The 27,584-nt window shown below is 41.2% G+C and overlaps 1 protein-coding gene across 4 annotated transcripts in view; it reads left to right on the top strand.

The window, feature by feature from the left end:
• Window positions 1-27,584, top strand: part of atrn (attractin) — a 178,025-nt gene that overhangs the window by 93,507 nt on the left and 56,934 nt on the right. For all 4 annotated transcript variants that reach the window (XM_074660833.1, XM_074660834.1, XM_074660835.1 and 1 more), the window contains one exon: window positions 20,958-21,036. In XM_074660833.1, the coding sequence (XP_074516934.1) occupies window positions 20,958-21,036 (79 nt within the window). The remainder of the gene's footprint in view (window positions 1-20,957; window positions 21,037-27,584) is intronic.

Consider the following 27,584-nt stretch of genomic DNA (forward strand, 5'->3'; position numbering starts at 1 on the left):
TCCACGGTGAACGGAGAATTAAAAAAAGCATTGAAAAGTCTTGATGAATTGAGGTAAATGGGGGCCGCGTCTAACAACAGCAAAACTACTTCCCAAACACATGCATCTTCGCTAAAACCTTGCTATTTAAACTCTTCGGACCCGCACGTTCCAGTAGTGCGTCTGTGCAAGTGTGAGACTGTGCAAGTGTTTTAAATAGTAATGTTTTAGCGAAGATGCATGTGCTTGGAAGTAGTGAGCATATGACTGGATAAATGAGACTTGTTAAACGCAGCTTCCATTTACTTCAGTTCATCAAGACTTTTCAACGTTTTTTGATTCGATCAAAGGTAACACGGGGTGAGTAATTGATACACAAATGGTCATTTTGTTGATGAAGTATTCCTTTAATGGCAGCAGAAAACAGAGGTCTACCAAAAATCAAACTGCTCTCTGAAATGTGAATGTGTGTTCCAGTATCTCTTGGAAATTTGTTCCCATTTAATTCAGCAGCACATAATTAATATCCAACACCAACCTTTCGGTGCCAAAGCAGAAAATAATGTGTCCTTTTTATGTAGCATGTAGGATGAGCAAGTAGCGCATCTGATTTGAGTTTGCATCCAATCACAGGCTTTTTCTATTTTCTTTTTGCATCTTTTTTTGGGCCACTAGGGAGCAGAAACACTTCACAACAAGCTGAAAGACACACAGTCCTGATATACAGTATAAAGCGATACAAGGTTGTCGTGGTTAATGTATTGCCTGCTAAATTTACACAGAGTAGGTGTAGGGCGACTCGATTCGACTGTTATCAGCTCATTAAATGTGCGTCATCAGTCGTTATAAGCCTCATAGATGTGGGTCGGTAGGGGCCTGCTACACCTACTACGTTGTGAAAATGAAACTTAAAGCCAACACATTCTTCTAACTCGTTGTAAAAACTGAATGAAACGTTACGTTCTGAACACAAAAGATCGTGTTTTGGCTTAAAATACCAATGTTTGCAAAGTGAAAGTGAAACTTAACGCTTGTGAACACAAGACAACTACACATTGTTGGTTCCGCTTTTGCTGCTGTCATAGTTACTACGGTCGCTAGTGGTCGCTGTCGCCGTCTTTTATTCCTTCTTACGGTGATCGCCCATCGATCATAAAGCCTACTAGTGGGTGTTGCAGGCCTCTTATGACCCACATCTATGAGGCTGATAACACCTTTTAAATGACCTGATAACAGTCTAACTGGCTGGTAGGGTGATATTATCGTCCTAAACACAATTAGCTGAAAGAGCGTACATTTTAACCACCCAACGGTGATGTCACGCTGTACTGACACACCCCTAGAGTTCACTCTTACATCACCATGACAGTATCCCATAAACAGTATATTCTGCTTATTCAACAGTGAGTCAAATATTCAAACCCTTGATTTCACATGAAGAAAAAGAGAGATGGAAATATGTTTGGTGTCTTTTTGCTTTTAACACATTTCCCCGGTGTTCACCCTGACACAGAGTTACTGATGTCTTTAAAAACGTTTCGATCTTGACGAGAATTTATTTCTCAAGGATCCTTGTCGTGCTGCTTTGTATAGATGGAGACACTGGTTTTGCTGGTATATAGGGCTGAACACACGTGCATGCGTTGAGCTGTGATGAATCCCCGAACCTCAGGAAGTGCTGTAATGTGTTATCGATTCGTAAAAAATGAGGGGGCTAAAAATTGGGTACACAAGTGTGTTCTGTGCATGCTCGACTGCATCTTCTTCTCCTGTGTATCCTGTAAGAGTGTTTGCGTGTTGCCTCCAACCCAGAGGAGAAATATAGGACGTTTTCCCTGCTTGTGTCGTCTCCGCAATGTCCTGAAAGAATCGCCGGCTTTTTCAAGTCGTACCGCTTTTATTGATCCGGCCGGCATGTACAGGCCGAGAGGTTTGATGGGGATGATTTTGAAAGATTCTGTTATTTATTTTATTTCTACAACCAGCCCTTTGCCAATACCATCATGTTCAATAACTGTATGTTTCAGCATGGACTGAATAAATCACCCTCCACACTGACTGATTGAGGTTTACTTTGGATGGTATTCCGCTGTAAAAGCAGGACTACACCTCGCTCCCTTGCATACAAATGCAGAGCCTGCAGTTACTCGCTAGCGCTTCGTATGTTTATACACATGCGTCAGCATTTGAATGTTTGCATGTCAGCATTCGGAGCATGCAACCTGCGCCTGCTGTGTGCAGCGAGCAGGCACCACAGCAATCCATAAACACAACACCTCCTCTCTCTTTTTTATCACCTTCCCTCCCCCGTCCTTTCCTTTTTTTCTCTCTCACCATCTCCCCCTTCTGTTCACTTCTGCCATCTCTGCCTCCTCTCTTTTTCTGTCCCTCATTCACTCATCATTTTTACCTTCCTTCTCCCTCTCCTCTTTTGCCTCAACCTTTCCCTCCCCGTCATCCTCTCCTTTCATCTCCACCTCTCCATCTCCCCCTTCTCTTCTGTTTTCCTCCTCTCTTTCTCCCTCTGCCCCCTCTCTTCTGTCAATCTCCCTCGTTCCATCGCCCTCTCTTCCTCTCCTCTCTGTTTTCTTTCCTCCCACCACTCCCTCTGACTTGCTCTTAATCCCGCAGCTCAGTCTTTTTTTTGATGTGTGTGCTGCCTGCCACTGATTTAGCACAGATGAGTAGACCTAAAGTTAGCGAGCTCGCAGCCTTGTCCCTGTTTGCTTCTGGTTCTTTTGGGGCGCCGCATTGTTTGTGTTGCGGGGGAGGAGAGGGATGCTAATTAACGCGGAAATTGTTTGCTCTTCTTCACTCCCGACTTTCTCTCTCTGCGTCTTAATCTCACTCTTTCCTCGCTCTCGGTGTTTTCTTTCTTTCTCTCTCTCCGTGCCATGTTCCCTGTGGGGACAGATGAAGGTGGTGCCATCCCCGTTATCTGCAGCACCAGCAAAGATACCCCCACAAGCGTTCTGCAGCCGCAAAACAGATGCATTAAACATCAGAGTTAACCACAATGAAAATGCACTCACTCATTCACGTCCAGCTGTCCAGCAGCTCCGGCCTCATTATGTTGAATCATGGCTTTTAAAAGTGAATCAACACTTTTTTTTGCCCTCCCCTGTTTAAAATCAAGCAAAGTCAGGAAGTTTCAGAGTCCAAACATTTATGGAAAACTTTTTCACGAATGTTATACAAATTGAATGTTTTCTTCCAGGTCTGAAAAATCCCTTGAGATTGTGAAATTTCCAAAATATTTTAAGAAATGCAATGAAAATGTGTTCTCCAGCTTCCTTTTTTTCACTCAAACTGTCATCTTTTTAATTTAAAAGTCGACAGCTGCTAAAGCAAGCCCCCTTTGAAGTAATAGTGACGTGAATGACAAATTTCTTGGCTTCATAAGTCCAAACTGCTGGATGGAGGAAACTAAAATGCAACTTCTTTAAACATTGCACTCTGGGACATATTTGTCACGGAAATATTGCCGCCGTTGTGGCTATTTTTTGAAGTCAGACTTTATACATCATCTCGCCTACATTTCGCTCTCACCCATCTAGTTCTTATAGCTCCTTCAAAGGGAAAGAAAGTTTGTTTGTTTTCTGAATAGTTTGTCTGGTTTATGAAGTGTTCAGTTCAGCAAAAGGTGAATATGTAAGTGGGACTTGACCCACAGAGGTTACTGTGTCTTGGAGAATTAATGGTACTCGAATACATAATTTAACAAAATAAAGAAAAAAAGTCTTTAATGTCCTATTCAGCCGAGCGTTCATATTTCAGTGCAGCAATGAGTTCTGACCCCTTTAACATCAGTGTGGGCAAAACAACAGAGACATAATGTTTTGATGTAACTTTAATCCTGAAAGAAGAACAAGGTCAAGGCGCGTTGATAAAACTGTCAGGTTTTTGAGACAACACTCAACTCCTCTGACCTGCAGAGCTCTTTGTTGTGGGACCTGTTTATTTTTTATTTTTTGATGGATACATCAAAGTAAGTGAAGGAAAAAGAGTTTCTGAACTATTCCTCTAGAGCGCTGACCACATGTTGGCCCGCTGTGGCGTTTACTTCTTAAAAAAAACATGACTTAACTTTCTAATAGTCAGCGCGGCGCCGAGGCCTGATGTCCCAGAACATTCTGCCTCCCCTGAGAGAGTGCTACCTCCCTGGCATATCTGTGCTGCTGACAGCTAATATTAAAACACCCGTGCTCTCTGATGGGCACTTACATCCAACCTGAGTGCCTACATATATTTTTAGTAAGTCTGGTCCCAGTGGGAAGAGAACCCCTGACGCTGGCGGTGTTGTGCACCTAAAAGTATCACCAGTCGAAGACACTTGAGTCTGTTTCTTCAGACTCTAAAGTATAAGTTCTGATTCCAGTCTATCTTAACCAGGTGGCAACCTCCGGGTCTGAGAAGTGAAGCCAAAGCTAGAGTGCCTTAAATCAGCATTCTATCTAACAGCCAGCAGGGCGCGACTCCTCTGGTTGCTAAAAGAAGTCTGATTGTATAGAAGTCTATGAGAAAATGAGCCTACTTCTCACTTGATTTATTACCTCAGTAAACATTGTAAACATGAGTTTATGGTCTCAATCGCCAGTTTCAAGTCTTCTCCAATACAGCATGATGTTCATTTAGTAAATTATGGTCCCATTTAGTGTTGAATAAACCGTGTTCCTACTGCTTGGTACAGCCCTGCTCGACCCGACCTCGACTCACGTTTGGTACCAGGTCCTTTTCACTAGTTGTGTTTCCACCGTGGATAATACCCCCTCAGTGATCGCCTGAGCGCCGGCGCATGAAACTGCTGTCTTCAACGGCTCACTCGCTGAATCATTTCAACGGAAACCAAACAGAGAAACGTCTGCACCGTCAATTGTACGGCGTAGTGTACGGTGTAGTTTTGCGAGCTGCCAGTTTTAAAAATCTGGGTCGAGTGAATTTAAAATTGCCGTCGCTATCGGCAGCCCGGTGTTTTAAAAATCGCGGGGTTGTGCAGGATGTCCCGTGTAGAGCAAGTGACGTTTCTCTCTGACCAATCAGTGGTCTGCATTGACACAATTACCCGACAGGAGCTCTATTAATAGGACAAGTCAGGTGATAATAATCTATACTTTTCTTATAATCAACAAATACTACAAAAGACCAAAATCAGCAATTAATTGATCCTACTAACAAGTACTTTCTGTGTATCAGAAGCCTGACATCTTATTCCTTTGTGCCATAGTACGTACTTACTTACTGTAAAACCCATTAGTGAGCCACACGGATGCAGTTGGGTGACATGTTCCTTCATAACAGTAAACAGTAATGACCTCCACAGAGCTTGTGTGAATCAGCACCAGGCAGCTTCAACGCCCTTGGAAAAATGTCATCCTCTTTTGAGATTAATTATTCAAATTTAAAAACACATTTAATAATCTTAATTCACCTCACTTTGCAGCGCGTTATCACGGTTGTATATTTAAGATGATTAGTGATTTATATTCGCTCTCTGAACAGAGGGGGTGGCGTAATTTGGTTGGGGCAGCGTAGGCATTAAAAGAAGGGGGCACGCCCTGGGCAAAGTCTGGGTGGGTGGGTGGGTGAGTGGGTGGCTGGGATTCGATGAAATGAATGAATCACCCTGCTGCCATCAAGGAGACAGACTCAAATGAACATCAGAGTACATCCGAGGCTTTCGATCTTCACTGTTGTGCCCTTCTGGAGTCACATTCGTCACTGGTTTGTTTGCTTCTCAGCTTATGTTCAGTTGCGATTTTGAGTATCAAAGCACCATCATCAAAATCTACCCGACAATGAATTCCTAATCGCCATCAGACCCCGAGTACCAGCATCCCCATCAGCATGCAGCAGCAGAAAGCAGGCAGCGGTGTTATTCCACTCACTGACCTTGTTCTCCACCACTTACCTCGTTAAAGCGGAGAGGTGATTAGTGTCGTCACTCCCGGGTCTCTCGAGTCGGCATGCTGGCCGTGTACGTCGCTCTCCACCTCTCTCCACCTCCCACTGTCAACTCACCCTCCCATCCTCCACAGCAGGGCCTTTAACCCTGTGTATTTTTCTAATACAGGTGCTAAAATGGTACTTTTAGAACAGTACTGTTGCCTAAAATGTTGCCTCCGAGAACTGGTCTAAAATCAAGAGAAGGACAGTTACATTATTCATTCATGGTTAGATGTTTCGGACAGACGCCCTTCATCTGCAACTTTTGCATCTTGCAGTGTTGATTGGAGAGATGTACTTCTCCTGATTTTGCTTTTTAGGATTCAGCAGCACCCGTTTACACATAACAGCGTTAAGGGTGTGGATTCATTATCATTCGAGAAATAAATAAAAGCTTGACCAGCCACTCTCAAACATTAGTTCACAGCCATGCACACACATACACGCACACTATGGCAAGCCCTTTTAACATCTAATCAGTAGGGCTGACTAGTAACGATTCAGTTTTCACCAGTGGAAATTACACTTTGACATGTCAAAATGTAATTCTGACTAGTTAAAATGTTAATATAAGATATCTGTAAACCAATTTTACAAATATATATACACATGTTGAAATTGCATTTTGACTAGTCAAAACTGATTTACAGATATCAGATATAAATCCTTTTTCAAATATAATTGTTACTAGTACGGATACAATTTTGACTAGTTACATTTGTATTTCAGATATCTGAAATGCAATTCTAGATATCTATAATTATATACTGTACATATTAATTACAATATCAAGCCAACCCAAACATTGGCTTGAACGTTTGCCACTAGTGAGAATTGAATTGTTGATATCAATACTTAACATTTTGACTAGTGAGAAATGTGTTGTGTAGATGTCATTAATTAGAATTACAATTAGTCATAATTACATTATGGATATCTTGACTTGGAATTATAACACATGAAAATTGAAATATAGAAGTCTGTAATTGAGTTTGAATAGAAGTCAATGGTAAATGTCGACTAGTTGTAATTAAGTTACAGATAACTACAATGAACATTTCCACTAGGGAGAATTGTCGACTTGCAGTTATATCATGTCAAAATTGAATTATATATGTAATTGAGTTTGAATAGTAGTCAATGGTAAACGTTCACTAGTTGTTTATAAGTTACAGATGTATTCAATGAACATTTCGACTAGTAAGAATTGGCGACTTGGAATTATAACGTGTCAAAATTGAGTTATAGATATCTGCAATTGAGTTTGAATAGAAGTCAATAGTAAAAGTTGGCTAGTTGTAAATAAGTTACAGATATCTACAATGAACATTTTCACCAGTAAAAAATGAATTGTTGATATTAAGAATTCAACATTACTGACTTGAGAGAAATTAACTATATATATTCATATATATTATAGATATCTGTAATTGAGTTTGAATAGAAGTCAATGGTAAACGTTCACCAGTTGTTTATAAGTCACAGATATCTACGATGAACATTTCCACTAGTAAGAATTGTTGACTTAGAATTATATCACATCAAAATTGAATTATAGATATCGGTAATTGAGTTTGAATAGAAGTCAATGGTAAAAGTTGACTAATTGTAAATAATTTACAGATATCTGTAATGAACATTTTCACCAGTAAAAAGTGAATTGTTGATATTAAGAATTCAATATTACTGACTAGTGATGAATTAACATTTTCTGATATGTACAATTGCTACCACAGCTCCTGATCAGATGTTAAAAGGGCTCGCCACACACAGAGACTCTCACATTGTGTTGGTCCCGGGCTCCGAGGGCAACGTAGTGGCCACTCATGCATATTTTTGGCAGCTTGAAGTGGCCTGAAACAGAACATGAATAATTCTGTTGTTATGATCATCATCTCACTATTCAGCCTCTTAAACACATCTGCAGGTTTAGACATTGGCACAGAAACTCCCTCCAATGCACACACTCTGTCTTTTGTGCACACAGACACACTCAAACTCGCTTTATTCAAACATAGGAGGCAACTGGCCACTCAGTGGTGCTGTGTGCCCTCTGAGCTGTATGAATACCCTTCACCAACACACACTCATAGATGCACAACAACTGGGTCTTCTCTTTTCCTCTACTGTATCTTCAAAGCTTCGGACTGCAGCCTGCATGACAGCTCGCGTTGGGGTCGGCTCAATACAATCAATTCCAAATGTCAATTTAAATTGCAACCAGTTTACTAGCGATAGATCGTTACCAATTATTTCCCCGTGGCATTTGTTGTCAGTAGCTTCATTATTGAGCCTTTTTGTCATGGAATTCAGACAGAGATCCATCACTGTGATTTGTTGAAAAGAAAGTGACATTGACCCCTACCGTGATATGCACCCTGGAGCGTGCGGGCTCGCTGTTTCCTCTCACACACGCCGGTGTTTGTACACAAACGTCGGCCTCCATCAGCGTCACCAGCAGCGCTGACAGGGCGGGTGATTGGTGATTGACAGCAGGACAAAGTGTGGAGGACTCGGCAGCACAAAAACATAAAGCACGTAGCTGTGATTTCATCCAACTGTCAAGCGAATGTCTTTCAAACTTTTGAAATGTTGTTGTATAAAAAGACTTCTAAAAATATATTTAAGAGAAAAAAGAAAGTATTTGTATCAGACACATTGTCATTGTTCTTAATAGTTATTCATTGATGCCCATATTTCATAATTTGCCCCCAATACTGAAACAAAAAAATACGTTTGTAGTGTACATGAAATATAATTCTCTGTATCTGACAGTCAACAGTTATTTGAGTGACAGAAAATGAATCAATGATTTTGATATTTGTGGTAGTATCAAAATGCATCGCATCAGACTGATCACTTTTCGCTGGGATTCGCTCATTTTTCTACAAGCAATGGCTTGAACAGAATAACTTGAAAGATGTATAATCCCATAATGAGATGAGTCAGCACAGAGTGGCTTTTGAAAGTACTACAAGGAACTTTAATATTGTCCAGAAACCCTCACATGTACTGCATTTAGCATAAAACAATATGCTCAAATCATAACATGGCAAACTGCAGCCCAACAGGCAACAACAGCTGTCAGTGTGTCAGTGTGCTGACTTGACTATGACTTGCCCCAAACTGCATGTGATTATCAGAAAGTGGGCATGTCTGTAAAGGGGAGACTCGTGGGTACCCATAGAACCCATTTACATTCACATATCTGGAGGTCAGAGGTCAAGGGACCCCTTTGAAAATGGCAATGACAGTTTTTCCTCGCCATTGGTGTGTTATTCAGCCTCCTTCATGATAAGCTAGTATGACATTGCTAGTTTCATATGATACCAATATCTTCACTCTAGCTTTAAAACTGAGTCCGCTACAACCTAAAAATTGCAAGTTGCATCAATGCGTTAAAGAAATCGGTGGCGTTAAAACAAATTTTTGTTTGACAGCCCTAGTTATAACATTTACAGTTTGTAGATTAAACCCAACATGGAGGTTGCTAGTTGCAGCTTTTCTCCTTTCCTTCCTTCACCTTCTCTCTCTCGCTCTCTCTTCATACCATTAAAATGTAAAAATACATATTTGTATGGAAGCCCTGCTGCTTATTCACGTGTACATACACACAGTTTGCACATGATATCATTCAAACACACTTACACTTGCACACACTCGGTGTGCACAGTGTAGTGTTTGCCCTCAGCTTGCTCCTTGTTATGTTGACTGACAGCAGGCACTCTTCCCCTCTCTCTCTCTCTCTCTCTCTCTCTCTCTTCCTCCCTCTCTCTCTCTCCGCCCTGAGACACCTGAGAAAGAGAGAGAGAGAGAGGTAGAGAGACGCTTAACTCGCATTCAAACCCCGTCTGCCTGTCCTAAGGGGCCTCCCCGGGCTCTCAGCAGGGGCTGCCGCAGGTGCTGCGCCAGCTCTCCAAGCTTTCTACTCCTCTGTCTCTTTCTCTCTGAGAATCTCTGCCTCCTCTTACTCTCTCCATCTTTATCTGAACCTTTGTTGCTGCATCACCGCCTGTCCATTTACCTCCCTGCCTTGGTGTGTCTTCTTGTTTTTTTTCTCTCTTTGCTGCCTCTTTCCACCTTCTTTCTTATTCCTTCCACATTCCCAACCTTCTCTTCATCTTCCTCCTCATCGGTCTGCCTTCTTCCTCGCTGACACTTTTTCTTCTCCCCCCACCTCTTCCTTTTTTCCCTCCTTTTCTCCCCACTCTTGTATTCTCTGACCTCATTGTCGGGTCATCATCGAGGAGCCAGGGGAAGATGGAGCAGATAGAGAGAAGTGCAAGAAGTGCGCCTCGTGGCTAAACCTTCCCCTCTGATAGATCCGCGAGGAGCTGAAAGCCGCTCTGCGTCCGATTAATAATAAATGAGTCAGATCAGTCGTTTTGACTTCGCGCTTCCACTCTCTGCTCCTGCTCCTCCTCTTCCTCACCTGTAATGAGCAGGGAGGAGAGCAAAGGGAGCGTGAACTGTGCCGTAACGCCCCTCTAGGGGAGTCCCAAGAGGGAGGCAAAGTCTTTTCTTCCCATCCCATCAGCCTCGTGTCCACTCCCTCCCTCGCTCCACGCCTCGTGCTTGTGTCTTAAGGGCTGCAGAGCTCTCGCCGTTCATCTGTTTTTGCAAGCATTTTTTTTTTTGGTTTGAAGAGAAGCATCGTGCTCCGGGCCCCAGTGCAGGATTGTAGGAAATAGAATATGACCTGTGGAAAATCCCGTATTTTTTTTTTTCAGTTCTTTTATTGTTTTTGGTCTGATCTCTTTACCTGTTCAGAACGAAAGGTGCAAAGGCTCGGCTTACTTTCATTTTTAGAGGGAATCTGCTCCTTTATTCACCAATCAATTTCTAAATCCTCATATTCCCTCCGCTGCTTTTGTCCCTCTTTCACTGCAGCTTTTGTTTTTATCCCTGAGTTTTTATCACCGCTGCTTCTACTTTGTATCAGTTTGAGACTTAAAGGAACCGTGTGTAGCATTTAGAGGGATCTGTTGGCAGAAACATAATATTAATAAGTATGTTTTCTTTAGTGTATAATCACCTGAAAATAAGAGTCATTGTGTTTTTGTTACCTTAGAATGAGCCGTTAATATCTACATAAGGAGCTGGTCCTCTTCACGGAGCCGGCCGCTATGTTTCTACAGTAGCCCCGAACGGACAAACCAAACACTGACTCTAGAGAGAGACATCTGCTGCAAATGGTGAACTCAGGAAGCTCCAGCTTGCACTAAATAGGGCAGCACGGTTGGCTTTGGGTTGTTCACTTATGCACAAGTGGAGCTCTCCTGGCTTACAGTCAATAGGTCATTATTCAATACACTTGTGATGTTCAAGTCAGTCATTAATTGAAACTATTAGTTTATAGAAATGCTGTGCATTACCACAACACTAGAGGGTCAGTTTGTACTGCTTCGTCCTAGAACCATTCCAGGATTTCCCAGAACCAACAGGAAGGAGTCCTCTCCCAATCTTCACTCCAAACAATATTATCCCCACAACTGAAAACAGTGTGATCCGTTGACGTACTCACGGTTCTTCGTACCAGAGTTATCATGTCAGTAAAGTCAGGTCAAAGTAAGAAGTCCGGACCGGGCTTTCGTTGCCACCTGTTCTGCCTCTGTTAGATTAAGCCGGGTTTATACCCTCTTTTATTGAACTTCCAAAACAATTGCAATTTTCAAACCACAGTGGCTGCAGTTCTAATTAGCTGTAGCCTGTCGTCTTAACAAGTTTTAAGAGGTGAAATCTATAATAACTGTGTAAAAAATAACTTTAATTATTTGTAGCTAATTAACATCAGTGAGTTGGCATTGGGGACAATGAACAAGGCTGTTTTAAAAAAAGGTAGACAACCAGTGCACACCACACTGCAGCAGCAGCATGCTTCTGACCTGCCTTATTAGCTGTAGGAACATGCCTTAATCGATTTAGCTTTATGTCTACCTTACCAAAAGACAATCTAGTCACTTTTCCAAGCTCCTATAGTGCTCGGAGTGAGCAGACAAACTAAAGAGATTATACAGAAATTTGTATTCTGCGCCGTGTGCAGCACTGCTTCTGTTTCAGGTGGGTTAGACTTGCCTGGAAGTGTCCCACCACCCACAGTGCTGCAGGGCTTAGCAGTGACAAGTGCAGGGCAGAATGGGCCCTCTGAGCAACTGCTGGTTTGTGTGCGGTTCAGTGGACAAACTTATATCGGCTATAGTGAAAAACGAAATGGCATTTGGCTGGCGAGCAGGTTTAATTTCCCACCCGGGGTAAAAGCCAGCGCCAGGCAGGCTGCTGGATTAGTATTCAGCTGGCTGTAGACAACAGAGCCGGTCTGTTGGTGTTTGCCCTGTGGCTGTTGTCTCGCTGTCAGGTTAGCCAATGACACGTCAGAGCTCACCTCTCTGGCCTCAGCAGTGGATATAATACACTCTCTATCCTGCTCTCTTAGTTTCCACACTCAGTCTGCCACTGAAACGGACAGCTCCCATAATTTTTTTTAACCTGATCTAGTTGAGATAGGTTTGCTTGACACACCGTTTTTTGCCAGTTTTTTATACGTAATCATACTTTGGACCTACTTTTACCATTGAACAGCTAAAGAGACTTTGAAATCAAAGCTAGGAATCACTAACTCACAGATGTATACAAATTCAACATTGTAGCAATGGTATCACCCAATATAGTATCAATATATTGCAAGAAAACATCTACAATACATCAGCGAACTTATGCTGTCTTTAGATGGAACTCGTGAGCTTGTGGTTAAAACATGGGGAGTCGTGTGCACGATATGCTTGGACTTCAAGTCGTTCAGTCGTGAGAAAAACTGCTGCTAGGCAACGGCAATATTATTGTTATTGTCGTTGTGTAGAAGCCACATAGGCTAACAATTTAGCAAGATAGCAAGCAGGTTAACATAATGCAGGAAATGCAAAGGCGTACGATGAGGCCGTTGGGAATGTCAACATTTATTTCAAAGGAAATAAACTCAACTAAAATTACAATATATTAATATATCATACTCTGAAAAATTAACTTCCTAGCCTCCGCCATTTCTGACGTCAATGAACACATCACAACTCGTGAACTCAGAGTTTTCAGAAAATTTCCACAGTTGTGAATATGACAAGAGGGGGGCGTTCATATCGACTCTTCTCATGAACACGGTAAACACGACCTCATTTGAAGGCAGCATAATTAACATAACCCCCAATCAAATTATCCTATAATCCATTTTTATTTATGAGGCACAACTTTCCTTCTCTACATTCTGTCTTTTATTTCCCTAGACTTGGCATGCATTTATGACTCAGCTGACAGATTAATCAAACATTCTTTTTCCAGTATTTCTATTAAAGTCGAGGGTGCAGAAATGTCATTCAGAAAACCTACTTAGCGTGGATAACAACATAAACGGGAAGGCAATCCAGGCTCTCCAAAATCATAGAAACAAGTAACATCGAGGAAGTAAATATTAAAAAGCCATATTATAGTGGCTAAATCATTAAAAAAGCCAACATGTTTAGACCACTGTAGTCTTCATCAGGGCTTTTAACAAAACAGCTGTGCAGAGGTAGGGGACTCAAGTCAGACTCCAGTCGCAGATTTGAGGACTTGAGACTTGCTTGATTAACATTGATAAAAGACTTGACCTTGACTTCATGATTTGAGACTTGTCTTAGACTTTGACCGATGACTCGAAAGGTATTGACTAGTAAATATTTGCATTTTTCTAGATTGACAAGTTACGTTTTGTTTTTGAAGCATGATTGGGTGATTCCTAGTGCAATGCATGCAAACCTGGCAACCTACTAGGACGCTGCAGAGCATGCAGTGATATGAACAAATCAATGAATATGTATAGGCTTATATAACACATGCTTTATTTATCAAATGTGAGCTAATATATAATTTAATCATGACCATGGTGTTATTGATATTTCCATAGTGACATTGATGCCAGGCATTACTTTTAATTATAGAAATAATTTTATTGTAGAAAAACAGTCATTTTATACTGTAATTGGGGCGGTCAGCATTTACTTTGGGACGGGTTCAATTGGAATTTCATATGACTTGACTCTCACCACAGTAACTTGGGACTTGCTTGAGACTTGTACATGTGGGACTTATTCCCACCTCTGCTATGGGAGGCAATCACATGACCCAGATAAATAACATGACAGGTGAAACAAATTGAAAATAATGAAAACACAAAATATGATGAGATGAGATTACACAGAAAATAAATATTATTTTATTAATTAAAAGTGTTTTGTATACATCATAAATGGAAGATAGGTACCCATATATAGGTTTTAACATAGGCTGTATATTAGTGCATACTGTACATAGTGAACATGTCTAGTTAATATATACTTCCTGTGTTATTAATGTCATCATGACAAGAAACCAAACTGTGAAAACAAAAAGAATCAGAGTGCACAAACCTGTTGTTTAACTTGTCATTTATGGAGCAAATTAAGAGGCTTTAGCAGGTACCTGTTAGCAAATATAACTTTTAGTGCAATCATTATCTGATTTTAGCAATGTGTTTTAACACCTCCCTAATTAGCTGCTAGAGTGAAAATCATGTTGTTTTGCATGTTAGCTGGTGTCATTAAAAACACTGTGATGAGAATGTGTTTATTTTAAAGGTACCCTGTAGACTTTTCACCAAAAAATAAAAAGTTTTGATAAGCATAAACATATCTTTTACCAGCCTATGTAAAACACAAAGGTGTGTTTGACATGACATTTCTGCAGAGGGAGGGAGAACAGTTGGTGTGGCAATAAAATGAGCAGAAGAAGAAGAAAACCAAATTAAACAAAACACTCAATAAAAAAAACTTTGTAAAATCTTTATGAGGTAGGAAATTAATTAATGCTTGTTAGGCCTTGAGGATATACACAATATGATGCAAACAAAACAGATTGTTTACAATGAAAACTCCACAGGATGTATTAAACAACTTAAATCAGAGTAACCTTTATATAAAGCAGGAACTTTCCATTAAAGAAGACATCAATCCAACAGAAGACCGTGTGTCTGTCAAAAGCACTCCTCTCCTCTAATTACCACTAATGTGTTACTTGGTCACTTGTCTTTGTATTTATACCCGATGCATCAGATCACACTGTGTGTCAGTCAGACCCGTTTCCTTCAACCTCCGCGACTCCGCTGCTTCACCATCTGTTGTCGGTGGCCGTGCAGAGGTAGACGTGGAGCTCTATAGTGACTGTAAGCGGGGCCCGAAACTCAAAACTGCTGCATCATAAATCAGTTCCAGCGTGGCTTTAAATAGATGTTACTGAAAAACAAATCACACCGGTGGAAAGTTACAACTGCCCATTGCATAGTTTTACTTGTGTCATATAAGAATTTCATTGCTGCAGTTTACAATTTCATACCAGAAAGTCATATAGACAGATTCAAAAAACTCAAAAACTTACTGGATGCAGGAAGAACAACAGATTTGACAGCTGCAAACTCAGCTTTCTTGGTCAATACAACAAGCACTGAGGAATTTATTGCTTCAATCATCTACATTTACCATCAAAACTGTTTGAATATCCACATTGAAAGGTGGCGAATTCTCCCTGTAATGTGACAATGACGCTTCAAACAAGGAGTGTGATTGTTGCGGGTGGTGCTGGTGAGGCAGTATCTGCCGCTGGATGCTGATTTGTGTTCCCAGTGAGAGTGGGAGCTCAGGGTGTGATGGAGCAGGTTGGGTGGAGGGGGGGAGGTGAGAGCTGAAGCCTGACTAACTTGGCCAGCTTCCCCTCGTGGAGGTTGAGATCAAATGAAGCGCACTGTTCTGTCTGTTTCCATCTGTATCTTCTTCTCTCTGCGTTTGAGTCCGTCTCTCTGTTGTTACTTTCTATATGTTTCTCTTTCAGTCTTTTGGTCTCTCGCTAGGGGAAGTGTATCGACGACGAAAGCCTGGAGAGAGTTCAAAACCAATTTGAACGTATCTCGCGAGTCTACGCACAGGCATGAATTTGTAAGAGCAGAATTAGATTTGTGCGCAAGGGAGGACTGAGTCTTGATCGTAACGAGGATCTGAGCGTTCAAGAGGAATTGTTTAACTACATCTGAGCCAGCGACGGGGACTCTCACGCTCGTGATGATCAGAGCTGCTCGCGCTCACTTTTGGCAGTCTGAATACCCTTGAGCACAAACCACGAGCAGAGAGTCACCTGTTCAGTTCCCTTCTACTTTCAAAATAAAAGCTGGGACAGTGGCGTTTTTAACCACCTGATGGAGACAGGGAGCAGTATTTTGGTTTTTTTTGTCTGTCAAAAGCACTCTTTTCAAGACATTATTATCATAAAAATCAAAAGGCGTTGACACTAAATGACTCAAATCACATTCAATTTGTTGGCAAATTATCTAGTTATCAAGCCAGAGTCATTTTGAGAGTTAAAAGTACGGGTCGTGTTAGTGGGATTTCCTGAATGTTTTTTTTATTTCTTCTTCTCCCTTACTTCCGGCGCCCATGAATCAGACATAATAAAGTAGGCGACTGTAAACGTTGGGTCACCAGAATCTACAGTGCAGATCCACACGCCCACAATAATTGAAATTGTCAGCTAACGGCATATACAGTAGGCATAGGTTGCCAATCACTCCTTACAGAGGACGCTATGTTCAAAAGCTGACTTTGTTCCTTGTGCAGACTCTAACTTCGTAAAAGACGTGAACTTCCTGATGTGGATGTGTCCTGTTGCAGCTTGCGAGTCAAAAATGATGCATTGCAAGCAACCCCTTGTGATCTCAATGCTCAGAAGACAAAACATCTGGAGCAAATAGAGAGATCAGACTCAGAAAGGAGTGCACACTCTGCTGAGTCTGCTGTTATAAATGTTGATTTGGAGACTCAGAATTTGATTTGTGCTCTCTCATTTATATACTTCCATATCTGCTTCTCTCTTTGCCCATTGTTCTGACTTCAGCTTGCACTTTAATCTCTTATCTGTCTTTCACCATTACTGTCTGTCCCTTTGTCTCTCCCTCTCCTACTCCCTCCCGTCCTTTGTCTGTCTGTCCTTCTCCCTCCCACCCCGCTGGGCAGGGAGGCCTTTGATGCGTAGCTGATATCTATTCACGTGGGTCATTCATCAGCACCGTGTCGCTCTTTAAGCGGCGAGCAGGGAGCCTGATCAATAAGATGGCTGAATGGATGGATCTCTTAAGAGGCCTCCTCAGCCTGGAGAGGGAGGGGGGAAGGAGGGGGGGCGGCAATGAATAAAGATCTGAACGCATCACAGCCAGTATTAAAATGGGCAAAGGCATTTATATTGAAAGGGTGGTCAAACTTTGGAGAGAAATCTGCGAGGTGTCTCGCTGAAAGGCCCATACGTCTGCAGAAGTTATGCTTCAACTTGAAGTTTCTGATTAAATCTAATTCTAACCCTTTAAAGAGAATTCACGTACATTATTCCTACGATCTCTTAACAAAAGAAGAAAAGGGGATAATACTTGAAACATGACTTTATTCTCCACTTATCCTAATTTATTGTGCGTGTAAACAGTGTTGAGTTGAATGTTTCTTCAAGAAGCAACAGTTGTTTTTATACAGTGTGATATACTGTATGTGCAGGGTGTTTCTTTCATAAGTCAAACTTCAAATAGAACTAAATTAAAATAATTTAGATTGTTAAAGGGGATTTTCAGGTGCATACTTGTATTTGGGGTTTCTATTACAACATGTTTACATTGCTTTATGCAAATGTGTGTATATATTTATTATTAGAAATCCATTAACGACACAAAACAATGACAAATATTGTCCAGAAACCCTCACAGGTACTGCATTTAGCATAAAAAATATGCTCAAATCATAACATGACAAACTGCAGCCCAACAGGCAACAACAGCTGTCAGTGTGTCAGTGTGCTGACTTGACTATGACTTGCTCCAAACTGCATGTGATTATCAGAAAGTGGGCATGTCTGTAAAGGGGAGACTCGTGGGTACCCAGAGAACACATTTACATTCACATATCATGAGGTCAGAGGTCAAGGGACCCCTTTGAAAATGGCCATGACAGTTTTTCCTCGCCAAAATTTAGTGTAAGTTTGTAGCGTTATTTAGCCTCCTTCCTGACAAGCTAGTATGACGACGCTATTATCGCGTTCATTTGATGCTTTAATGTTCATAAAACGCGTCACTTTTCTCATACCAGCTGTGCTTCACCACCTCTTTTCACCCTCTGTCTGAAACGCTCTGTTTGAGCTCCTAGCCCGCCCCCTCCCAAAAAGCACAGTCTGCTCTGATTGGTCAACCGAACCAAACTCTTCAGACTCCGCTCTAACTATCTTTGTTTGAGGGCGTGCCAAACTAGCTGCTAGTCAGGTATTATGCAAATGTATTACTTGGTGGCATCACCATGTTACGGAAGAAAAGGCGGGACTTCAAGCGAGGCGTTTCAGCTAGTTCAGGAGCAGTGTAACTCCATTTGGCGTGGACTTTGGGTTTTGTAACTTTGCAGACTTTTTACATGCACAAAAAACTATAGAACACACTAAAGGAAAGGGGGAAAAGTACAAAAGCATAATAGGTCCTCTTTAACCTTTTTCTTCTGTCACATTCAGTATTTGAATGCGTGACGCTGTGAATAATGTAAATATTGGGTGTTAATTGTACAAATGGTGAATTAGCTCCCAAATATTACTGCGTGCAGCCGCTGCTGAGATGAATCTCACATCAGCAGCTGCATTGACAGACTGTGACAGGACAGAGTTTGTATAATGGGGATGCATTCTTTAGTTTAGTTTGTTTTTATTGATGTAAAATGTAGCTCATTAGTCTGTGAAAGCCTAAATACACATAATATATTCATAGTTATTTGGTCTCATTGTGACATTATAATTCAGCGTCCCGCAGCTCGGTTTTCTAGTTAAAACTTTGTGTTTTTGAGCCGTCCTCCACATAAAACGTGAACGTGCAAATGTCTGTTTTTTGCTGGAGGAAAATGTGAGCTGATGTTTGGATCACTGGTGTTTAGGCGTTTTGCCATCACGCTGCTGATACTTTGCTCATCAACACAGCCAGTTGCGAACACTGACGTGAGCTGAAATATAGGAAGTCTGGGTCCACAGAGCCGCTGGAGCGCTGACAGGAAATCAGGGAAAAGGCGCGACAGTCACAGAATGAAGTTCAGATTGCAGGAGATGTTGTCTCTGATGTATTTGCGCATACACACACACACACACACACACACACACACACACACACACACACACACACACACACACACACACACAAACACTCTCTTTGTCTTTATTTTTTGTGGTTTTCTACCTGTCGTCTTCACAGCTTCCTAAGTGCGAGTGTGAAAGCAGCCAGGGGAAGTGCAGGGTGGCAGGGAACACACACACACACACACACACACACACACAGTGACACTGCTAACAAAACCACCTCTTCAAGACATGTCACCCCTACCTTCATCACCTCAAGGTGATTTTGTCTCGAGTGCAAAGAAAACTCACGGTTTTGATTGTTTGTATTTTATTTGCACACATTGAAAACGCTGAAAATGGAGAAGGAAAAACAAACATTAAAGGGCCTGTGTGTAGGGTTCAGGGGGATCCATTGGCGCAAATGGAATATAATATTCATAACTATGCTTTCTTTAGTGTATAATCACCTCAAACTAAGAATCATTGTGTTTTCATTACCTTAGATAGAGCCGTTTATATCTACATAGGGAGCGGGACCTCTTCCACCAACCTGATACTGACGCACCCTTTAGCGTCAGTATGTTGCGCACCAGGCTTTCAACTAACTCCAATGTAAAACCAACCCTGTCAGTTGGTAAAAAGGGCGAGAAAGTCCAAAGGGAGGGCAGGAGGGGAGGTTGAATTGGTCAGCATTTTCACCCTGGAGACCGCCGTAGTTCTCCGACACGCTTGTGAAACTGTGGTAGCGTGAGCCGCAGAGTGCAAAATCGCGGTACCGCCAGCCGCCGTCTAAATTTCATTGCTCCTAAAGTAGTGATATTATGGTAAGGATGACCACGGCTTTGCATTCGCCGGCTTACACTAAGGCAGTCTTCAAAAAGGGAGGTGTGAGAGACACGGTACTTATTTGGTTGCAATCTGCAACCACACCACTAGATGCCACTAAATCCTACACACCGTACCTTTAAGTACTCAAGTTAAAATGACAAAAAGTTCCTCAGTGTTAAAGAAATCCTGTTCAGCCAAAGGAAGAGAAAAAACAAAACAAGATGACAAAGATGCTAATTAACGTCAAAACTCAGCGGGGGATCATCCAGAAATAAATACGGGATTTAAATATCTCAGTTGAAGTCAAAGTATGTTCGGAAACGGAGGTGTATGTGTGCTTGTAAAGGTGTTAACACAGGAAGCAATCGTGTATGTCTGATTTACCATCCTCACGACCCTCCTGGCAATCTCATGGAAATCGTGGTTGGCCTCTCCGCCGCTCTCGACAGCTGCCTCCTCCGTCTGGCAGCATTTTTTCACTCACACCTTGTGTCTTGTGAACCATTGACATCATCCTCAGTTATTTTATATACAGCAACTGGGAAGATATTTAAATTTTTTATTCTATATCTTGTCGTAGAGCAGAGCAGGTTTTTGAATGTTGAAATTAAACTGTATTTCTTGTAGAAGGAATTTTGTATAACTTGTAATTGCTATAACATGCTGTTGGATGTCGACAGAACAAACTGCAGTGATGTTAAAACTTTACTTTAAAGTCGTCTTGGCAGAGCAGGAGTTAATCTATTTTTTATCAGGAGGCAAAAAAAAAACGAACGTTGGTCCACAAGCTCATTAAATAATAATACAGCCCGATGTAATCACCTCCTCTGTCAAGCTGCTGTCAGACCAAAACTCACATGAATATGCATTAGTTCAACGAAGAAAATCAGCGCTCGTTGATTAATCTATGTATGGCAGAATCTGATACACGTAGTCACGCACTTGGGACCTCAGATGCTCCCAGTTGTTTTGTCATTTCTCCTCTTCTTTTTTAACGTGTCTCCTCCTCTTCTCTCCCCGTCTGTCCACAGCTGCTTCCTGTCCCTGCTCCTCGTGGCCGCCGTGGTTTGGAAGATCAAACAAAGCTGCTGGGCGTCACGGCGACGAGAGGTAAATTAGAGACTCACGCTGACAGTCAATATTGATTTTGGCTACTCCGGTAGGTAGATTAACCACCACCGCGATGACGCTGCTGTTCAAGCTTGACATTTTTGGTTAATGTTGCTTAAAAAGAAGTTGGGCTGAGGTTTCACACCTGGAAGTATAAATATTCTCTCGGTAAATGGACCATTGCAACATGCATCTCTGCATGACAGCTACAATATTAGTTATATACAGTAGATGGTGGTATAAGGTGAATTACTTTGATGGGTTTTAGAGCAGAATTGGAAACGTATGTTCTGAAATCACCAAGGTTTATGATCAGGAAACATGTTTAATTGAGAAGAACAGGAACATTTAGTCTCGACTCTGATCTGTCCAAGACCATTTTTTACTTCAATGTGCAAGTTGTTCTGTATTTTGTTTCCTTCTTTAAACTGTGTTAGCTGCATTAAAGAGATTAATAGTATTGTATCAAGGAGCGGAGAACTCAAAAACAATCAATCAATCAATCAATCAATCAATCAATCAATCAATCAATCAATCAATCAATCAATCAATCAATCAATCAAACTTTATTTATACAGCACCTTTCAAGCAAGTCAAATGCAATTCAAAGTGTTAAAAATGGATTTAGAGACTAATGCAAACCAAAACAACCAATATAAAAGTTAATTAAATAAGAAAGCAATAAGAGATCGGTGTTTAAGATAATAAAAGATAAATAAAATACAAGGAAATAAAAATAACAATAAAAATAAATAAATAAAAATTATGAAACTACACAAAATAAGCAGATTGTATTAAAATAATAAAATTTTTAATATTATAAAATAGACTAAAAGAGATAATAATGATCAGCAATAAAATGTTGATTAAATAAAATAGAGTAAAATAAACACTATAATGATGATGATAAATAAAATAAGTTTAAATTATAAAATTATAAAACTATAAAACACTACATAAAAGCCAGAAAAGACAATAGCTGAACTGGAATTTATAATTTTTTTATTTATTGTAATTGACTATTTGGGAGTGAGAACGCTCCCTATGTAGATATGAAGGGCTCATTCTAAGCTAAGCCAAGGTAGCTGTTTCCCTTTGTCTCCACTCTTTATGCTAAGCTCAGCTAACCTGGCTGCTGTGCTGTAGCCTTACAGTATATATTGGACAAACAACATGAGATTGGTATCGAACTTCTCGTCAAGCAAGCAAATAAGCTTATTTCTCGAAATGCTGAACTACTCCTTTTTTATGACGTGATGTTTCCCCGAGGCTCCATTCTGGGACCGGCGCTCTCCGGTACCGACTGCCGCTGGGAAATGTAATCCGGGAATGCAGGATTGATTTTTCTATCTGTGCAGAATATATATAGTTGTAGATCTGAATCAAGGCAGTGATGCATCAGTCCTATTGATAATTACTTCAGCACAGCGATTGTATGTGGATGTCACACAATTACCTGCAACTGAATAGAGATGAGTCAGCGTTTTAATTACTGCTGCATTAGCTTAGAATTGTGGGGAAAAAAACATCAAGCTTCAATCTATTCACTTTTTATCCTCATTTGAAGTACAGCCACTTTTCTGACAGACTGTAATACATGCTTTTATCTCTAGCCGGCTTGATTGCTCTGAAGAAAAACCTTAAATTACATGAACTGCAGATAATACACCATACAGCAGCACAAAAGCTGACCAGGTCAGACGCATGGCTCGCATTAGTGTCTGCATGAATGGATTTTATTCATCTCGATTTTGTTATTTTGCTGCGTCAAATCATTTAGTAGAATAACGCACATGATTTATCAAATATATTCTACATTCAATACAGCTAAAAACATGATCTACAGAATAGTAGGCCTTTGCGGTGCAGGCAATGTGATAATCAGACTATTAAGTGTCCGTAGAGGCATAGTGCATATTAATTAAAAACCTGCAGATGTTGTAGATACTCCAAAGTTCACGGACATCTCTGAAAACCAGCGGGTTTCTAACAATTTCTAAAAGTTCATCTCAGAAAACCGCATTTTAAGCTGTCAGTCATTGAAAGTACATTCCTGAAGTGCAGTGACCATAATTAATTGTTCCTACGGCAGAGCCCACTACGTCTGTCAACTGCAAAAAAAAAAAGTCAATAATTCTTTGAAAGCAGCGAGCAGACGATGCCAAAGCAATCTGCCAGACGGTGGGAAGCACCGCAGGGTGCACAAAGGATTGAAAATGACAGACAATTTTCAGGTCTCGTAACAATTCTGGGAAACCAAAATTAAGTAAAAAACAAGAATTCATGTATTGATTTCGAAGGAGGAAAGAAGTCTTACATCAAGCTGTCGTATCGTACCTGTGGCTCAGGAAAACAAGCTGGGGATATATATTGTGTGATGCACTGCAGATGTTTCGGCGACCAAATGTACACACAGAGACATTCACAGTGCTGACGGACAGAAAACAGGCATCCTGACAAAGCTCCCGTGTGATTGGTTTATTCCTCCTAAGATGACAGCAGCCACAATAGATTTGCTCAGTTTTTTTTTTTTTCTTTAAGTCATTGTCCAAGTTACTGTGATGGCATTTTATTTTGTCAAGCTCTCAGCAGCCTGACAACATGGCATGACTCGCTGGTTGGCCAGATTGACAAACTCGTACCCCTTTTCCACCAAAATGAGAAAATGAGACCTATATGCAGTCCACATCCACAAAGGGAACGTCAGGAGGTCATGGCGGTTGCGTTACCTGTTGTTTTTTATTTCGGCGTCCATGTTAACAGGTTAGAGCAGCCACACAGATGTCGAGGTCTCACCTTTTTTTGACGCGAGCCGCACACGGTTCAACAGACAGTGAAGGTGATCTATTGACTGTATATTGACATCATATCAGCAACGTTACTACAGTTTCAATGTCTTTATCTGTAAAAAATGTTACGGAGATGAAAACAAGTAAAGACTTATTTTTAAATCAAAACTTTCATTTCAAAATAAAAGCCCTCGAGCGTTTTTTCAATGGACAGAATTCCTTCATTTGTTAACACGAGGCTTTTATTCTGAAATATTTGCAGGACGTGTGTTGTAGGACATGAAGTGACTTGCACGGCTCCAGGATTGAATATAGTACAGTGTGCGCATGCCGTTGCGTCATTGTGTTTGCGTATCCGTCAGAAAGCATCAACCCCCAGCGTTTTCCCTGTCTGCCAAAGTGGCGGATGGCTTGACGATTTTATCCGCCACCGCCAACGATTTACCCGCATTTGGCGGGTGGCGGGTGCTAATTTCAGACCCTGGTGGAAACTACGAAAAGTCACTGAGTGCATTGCAATACTCACTCCCTGAAAAAAAAAGACGAAATGCATTTTCATAGTGTGTTTCCTGAAGGGTTCGAACCACCTTTTGAATGAGTGGCTGAAAGGTTGTGTGCATGTGGGAGTGTGTTTCTCTCTCTCTGTATGTGCGTGTATATGTGCGTGTGTGTGTGTGTCTCTGGCAGTGTCTGAGGGCAATCCGAGCTATTGTTGTGCTCAATGTGAACTTTTGGTTTGTGCTTTTCACACTCGGCGCGCCGGCTGAAGTGCCTTTCGGCTGTAACCTCGCCCAAGAGTGCTGTCGTCACCCTCATCTCCGGATGCCTCTTAACATCCTCCCCCTTCACCTGCTCCCACTCCGCCCTCTCTCCATCACACAACCACTGTTGTCCAGCTGGACCCTCTTCAGGCTAGCCTTTAAACAAAATTAGCACTGGACCTTTGTTAAGAGGGACGGAGCGGCTACAGGAAACTGTGGGGCCAATATTAAACGCCCCAACAGCAGGGTTTGCTAAAATGCCTTTCATGGAATCAGCTTGGTCTCCTCTAAAGATGGCAAAAAGCAGATATATAAGAGAGAATTAGTGAAATTGACTCGAATTTCAGACTCGAAATAAGGTCCCATGGTGGTCCACCGGAAGGGGTGTGACTTCGCCTCTCTTTACTGTCTGATAACGCACATTTAATGAGCTGATAACAGTGGAATCAGGTGCCTGAGGCAACAAGTCCTGTCCAAAAATCTGCACCAAAAAATGCAAAAGTAATAATGAAGGAGTTTCTAAAAGATAAAAGAACAGTAATGTAGGTCCATCTGAGTCCTGGATGTACAGTAGGCACGGGGCCAACACTTGTGAAAAGATGTGGGGGGGCAGAGAGAAAGCAGATACCATATTAGATATATAGTGAGCACCTCCTATCACAGATGTCGAGTTGAATTAGGGCTGTGATTCCTTTAGAAATACTCAGCAGTAGCGTTTGGCCTCCCACGTCCGCCTCCCTCCACACACACTGGGAAAAAAAAGTCTGTTTTCTGTATGCATGAAGAATTATGTTTGGACATAACACTTTTCATAGTCTACTGCAAGATTTCCTCATAACTTGAGCTGTTGAAAAGTGTTGTTTTACTGCTGCAAAATTCATACAAAATACACTTTCATCATCTCTCACACATACAGTTCTTGCAACTGAGAGTGATGTGATATACTGTGAGTATAATAAATAGAGGAGACACAACACCAACCGAACAACATTACAGATCAAGAAAGGAGCTTGTAATTGTGCCACTGAGACTGTGTAGGAATCTCATTTCTAGTTTGAGCTTTAACTATAATTACCTTGTCCTACTCATGCAGAAAGGCACACAGTTACACATAGCAGCCCTGCCTTCATGCATACGCATGTACGGCTTAAACACATCCTGACACATCATTTTCGGCAAACAGAAAGCTAATCATGTTTTTCCAACGAGGCCAACTCTCTCGTTACAGCCGTCTGCTTCTCTCGACACCGGGACCGTTCGCTTTCTTTTCAGCGCTGTCCCTTCAGGCTTCGTTCCCACATTCATCCCGGATTCCTCCATGTTACTCGGTGCTTGCATCAGCCAAACGGTGACACACATTTTGCAGCTAATTATGCCCACATTCACCTCACTCAGGCCCGATGCAGTGAGAAATGGTGTCCGTTGCATTTTATGTGGTCGTTGCATGGTCACGGGATTTTAAGGCCGTGGCCCTGATCCTTGTACTTCTTACTCCTGGCTGCTTGTCATCTGACTGTAAGGAGTTTAAGCTTATTGTGCTGTCACAGTCATTGTAAGTCGCTCTGGATAACAGTGTTAGCTCAAGCCCTAAAATGTAAATGTCACTGTGAGCTCTTTTTAAGAAATTCAGTAGAACCACGGCTTGAAATAAATTTTTTGGGACTTATTTTTTACATCGCCCGAACGTTTTTCTTGAAAAATATTGTGAAAAAATAAATATATTCTAACTCTTGCTACAGTCAGTAACTGCAGATATGAATGATTTATGGATTATTGTCTTTGAAAATTAAACTGCATACGAGTACAAATGAAAAAGTAGGCATCAAATTAAAACTGTCTGCAGTATCGGTGGTTCCATATCATAATTAAGTTATATAGTAAGAAGGGCTGTCAATGGATTAAAGCATTTAATTCATCCATTTAATGTCCATATTTAATCGCAAATTAATTGCACATCCTTTATCTGTACCTTAAAGGGAGATGTGACAAGAATTTAATACTCTTATCAACATGGGAGTGGGAAAATATGCTGCTTTATGCAAATGTATGTATATATTTATTGCTGGAAATTAATTAACAACACAAAACAATGACAGATATTGTCCAGAAACCCTCACAGGTACTGCATTTAGCATAACAAATCATAACATTGCAAACTGCAGCCCAACAGGCAACAACAGCTGTCAGTGTGTCAGTGTGCTGACTTGACTATGACTTGCCTCAAACTGCATGTGATTATCATAAAGTGGGCATGTCTGTAAAGGGGAGACTCGTGGGTACCCATAGAACCCATTTTCATTCACATAGCATGACAGTGTTTCATCGCCAAGATTTAGCGTAAGTTTGGAGCGTTATTTAGCCTCCTTCATGATAAGCTAGTATGACATGGTTGGTACCAATGGATTCATTAGTCTTTCTAGTTTCATATGTTATCAGTATCTTCACTCTAGCTTTAAAACTGAGCCCGCTACAACCTAAGAATTGCAACAAATTTGCATTAACCCGTTATTATCGCATTAACCTTGACAGCCGTAATAGTGAGTAAGTTAACTTAGAGAGGCTGACCTGCACTCTCCTTTCCCTTTGCTAAGCCATTTTCGGTGTGCATTTACTGCTAGTACACAACAATGAAGATGTAGTACAGTATATGCATTGATAGAGTGGATTCTCATCTTTTCAGTCATTGTGGCTATTTTCCAGAAGAATGCGTGTTATAAAAACTATCCATGTACAATGCACAGCAGTTGTACAACTAGCGGTATACAGCAGTATACAAGTGAAACCATAAAGATGTGGCTTCTTCTTACCTTTTAAAGTAGTGAAATTATCCCACAATGTAATACATCCTAGAAAACTGTTTGTCCACATTCATTGCAAGAATAGCCCATTTATTTTAGTTTAGATGGAGCACTTGAAAGGGAGGCTGGGTCTGAGACGAGCAGAGACGGTATCCATCCATCACCAGCTGTCTGATTGATACTTCTGTGCGCCGTGTACT

The sequence above is a fragment of the Sebastes fasciatus genome, chromosome 15, assembly GCF_043250625.1.
Source record: "Sebastes fasciatus isolate fSebFas1 chromosome 15, fSebFas1.pri, whole genome shotgun sequence".
Lineage (NCBI taxonomy): Eukaryota > Metazoa > Chordata > Actinopteri > Perciformes > Sebastidae > Sebastes > Sebastes fasciatus.